We start from the raw sequence: 2,238 nt of genomic DNA, 5'->3' as shown, positions 1-2,238 counted from the left end.
GCTATTTTAAAAACATATATGACATTTATAAAAACATGAGGGCAAAATTGATTATCAACATCTCCTTCAACCTCTTGAGTTTCTGCCATGTTCTGGATATCCTTGCATCTCTGTAATCCTGTGTCCACACTACTTTCACAATTCCTGCAAAATGAGGGTGATGTAAGACTGTATTATATAACTTGAAAGGTTTAGGATGCAATTTCTATTGTTGAACTGCAAAATTGCACTTTAGCAAGATTGGTGAATGGTCTGATACTCCAGGATTCAAATACTCTGCTTTAATATGCCTATAGTTCATTAGCCAATTGTAATTTCCAAAGGCCCAGTCAATCCTGCTCTATACTCTTGAATTGTCATCTCTTTTATTACACCGTATGTAATAATATCCTGTAATCTTTAAGGGAGTAAATTGCAGTCGATCCAATAGTTCCTTGAATGTGCGACAGGGGCCCAATCATATCCTCTGAGTAGAGCACATTATTGAAATCACCACATACCAGCCATTCAGTTGTTATATGAGATCCTATAGAAGCAAGCTTGTCCCATAATTGTTGTCTCTGCATCAATTCATTACTTACATAAATCACAGTGAGTAGCAATCTTGTTTGGCCAGTAGAGTCTTCCACTTCACAATGAATGAATTGAGCATCTACCTCTAATATCTGAAGTTGTATATGAGGTTTCCACAGTAGCCAAATACGACCATTATAGGCATGATCATGGTTGTATTTGGCTTGCCAATCCTTTGCTATCTTCTGAGTAATCTTCCTAGATTTATTCCTTATTACTCTTGTCTCAACTATCCCAATAACTTCTATTTTATACTTCTTCAGAAAGAGGGTCATCTTCTTCTATTTAAAGGGCATATTTATCCCTCTAATGCTCCATGTACTTATAATCATGAAGGTTTGAGGTGGCATGTACCACCCTTCCCCACACCAGGTGATATGTGTCCTTGAGTCAGTACCTCAAATTTGTTGGCGGTTTCCCACTAGCTAGTGGAACAGCTAGGTATAGTTTTTTGCGATTGATCATTGATTCCACCATCAGCAATCCTTTTACCATAATTTTTTCACCCTGCTTTTCTCATAGGTGATGCTAAAACTAGAAATTCCTCCTCATCCAAAGTAACATTAGTCTCATGTGGTTCAGAAGCATTTTTCTGCGTTTTGGAATTAGTTAGATCGATGGTCGTGCTAATCTGGTCATTTGCCACCCATTTAGTCACCACCTTCCTTCTCTTCCTAGCTCTTCTATTCTTCCTTGGTTGCTCAACAAAACCATCATTTTCCTTTTGAGTCTTCTTCTGTCTGTATTCCTCAGTGGTGTGACTGACTTTAGCATAATCAGTACAATACTTTGGCTTCTAGTCGTACTTTATACTCTAGTGAATAACACCAGGTGGAGTATAGAGCTCAAGACCATTAGGCAGGGGATGGGATATGTCTGTATCTACTAGTACTATGGCATAGGATATACGATCCATTTCTGCTGTAAACAAGTCAGTGTACATAGGTTTACCCACCACACTAGCCAGCTTACTCAAAGCTTCTGTAGACCAGTAGCCAACAGATAAACTAGGAATTCTCACCCATAAAGGAACTATAGTTAAACGTTCAGGATCAAACACAAAATCAATCAACCAATTCTTCAAAATGAAAGGCTTGTTATGGAATGTATAAGGACCAAATTGCATGACTCGTTCCCTATCACTCTCAGAATCAAACCTAAATATGTAATAGCCATCGTCATGATATAGGATTTTGGGTTTGATAAAAAAGTTCCACACATTCTCCACAAAATTCTCCATGTATTTGAAAAATGGAGTATCCCCCAAAACATACCTTATCAGAGAAGTACCCCAGTATTCATGTTGTTCCTTGATATCCTCCTCAACAGTTGTAACTACAAAGGTATCACCATGCAAGTCTAGAAGAATGTAGGTAAGGGCCTTAGCCACTTGTGAGCTTCGATTCCTCTGGTAGGGTTTCTCATCCTTTGGTGGAGATTCCTATCCTCTATTAAAGGGGGTTTTGCAGCAGCAGGAGTTGGTACTGTGGATTTAGCTAGGTCAGAAAATTGGAGACGGTGGGGAATCTCTATCCTCGTTCTTCTCGTAGCACGTTTTCTAGCTGGGTTGAGATGATTCACACTCTTCTCCTCATCTTCTGGTTCCTCGCGGATGGGTTGGAATTGTAGCAGTAGGAAGCTACCAAAAGTTAGTGGTCTTGCTTG

General features: G+C 39.2%; 1 protein-coding gene across 1 annotated transcript; it reads right to left on the bottom strand.

Annotated features, from left to right (window-relative positions):
- Positions 1–1,387: 1,387 nt before the first annotated feature.
- LOC142165106 (uncharacterized) lies at positions 1,388–1,813 on the bottom strand. The gene has a single exon (XM_075223734.1). The coding sequence runs from the start codon at positions 1,811–1,813 to the stop codon at positions 1,388–1,390; it is 426 nt and encodes a 141-aa protein (XP_075079835.1).
- Positions 1,814–2,238: the final 425 nt, after the last annotated feature.

Source organism: Nicotiana tabacum, chromosome 10, assembly GCF_000715075.1.
Source record: "Nicotiana tabacum cultivar K326 chromosome 10, ASM71507v2, whole genome shotgun sequence".
Taxonomy (NCBI): Eukaryota; Viridiplantae; Streptophyta; class Magnoliopsida; order Solanales; family Solanaceae; genus Nicotiana; species Nicotiana tabacum.
The sequence above is the reverse complement of the archived record's forward strand: the minus strand, read 5'-3'. Positions and strand labels throughout refer to the sequence as shown.

What these genes read in the sequence shown, in the direction of transcription:
- LOC142165106 (XM_075223734.1), bottom strand. Translation starts at nt 1,813, where the DNA reads ATGGAGAATTTTGTGGAGAATGTGTGGAACTTTTTTATCAAACCCAAA.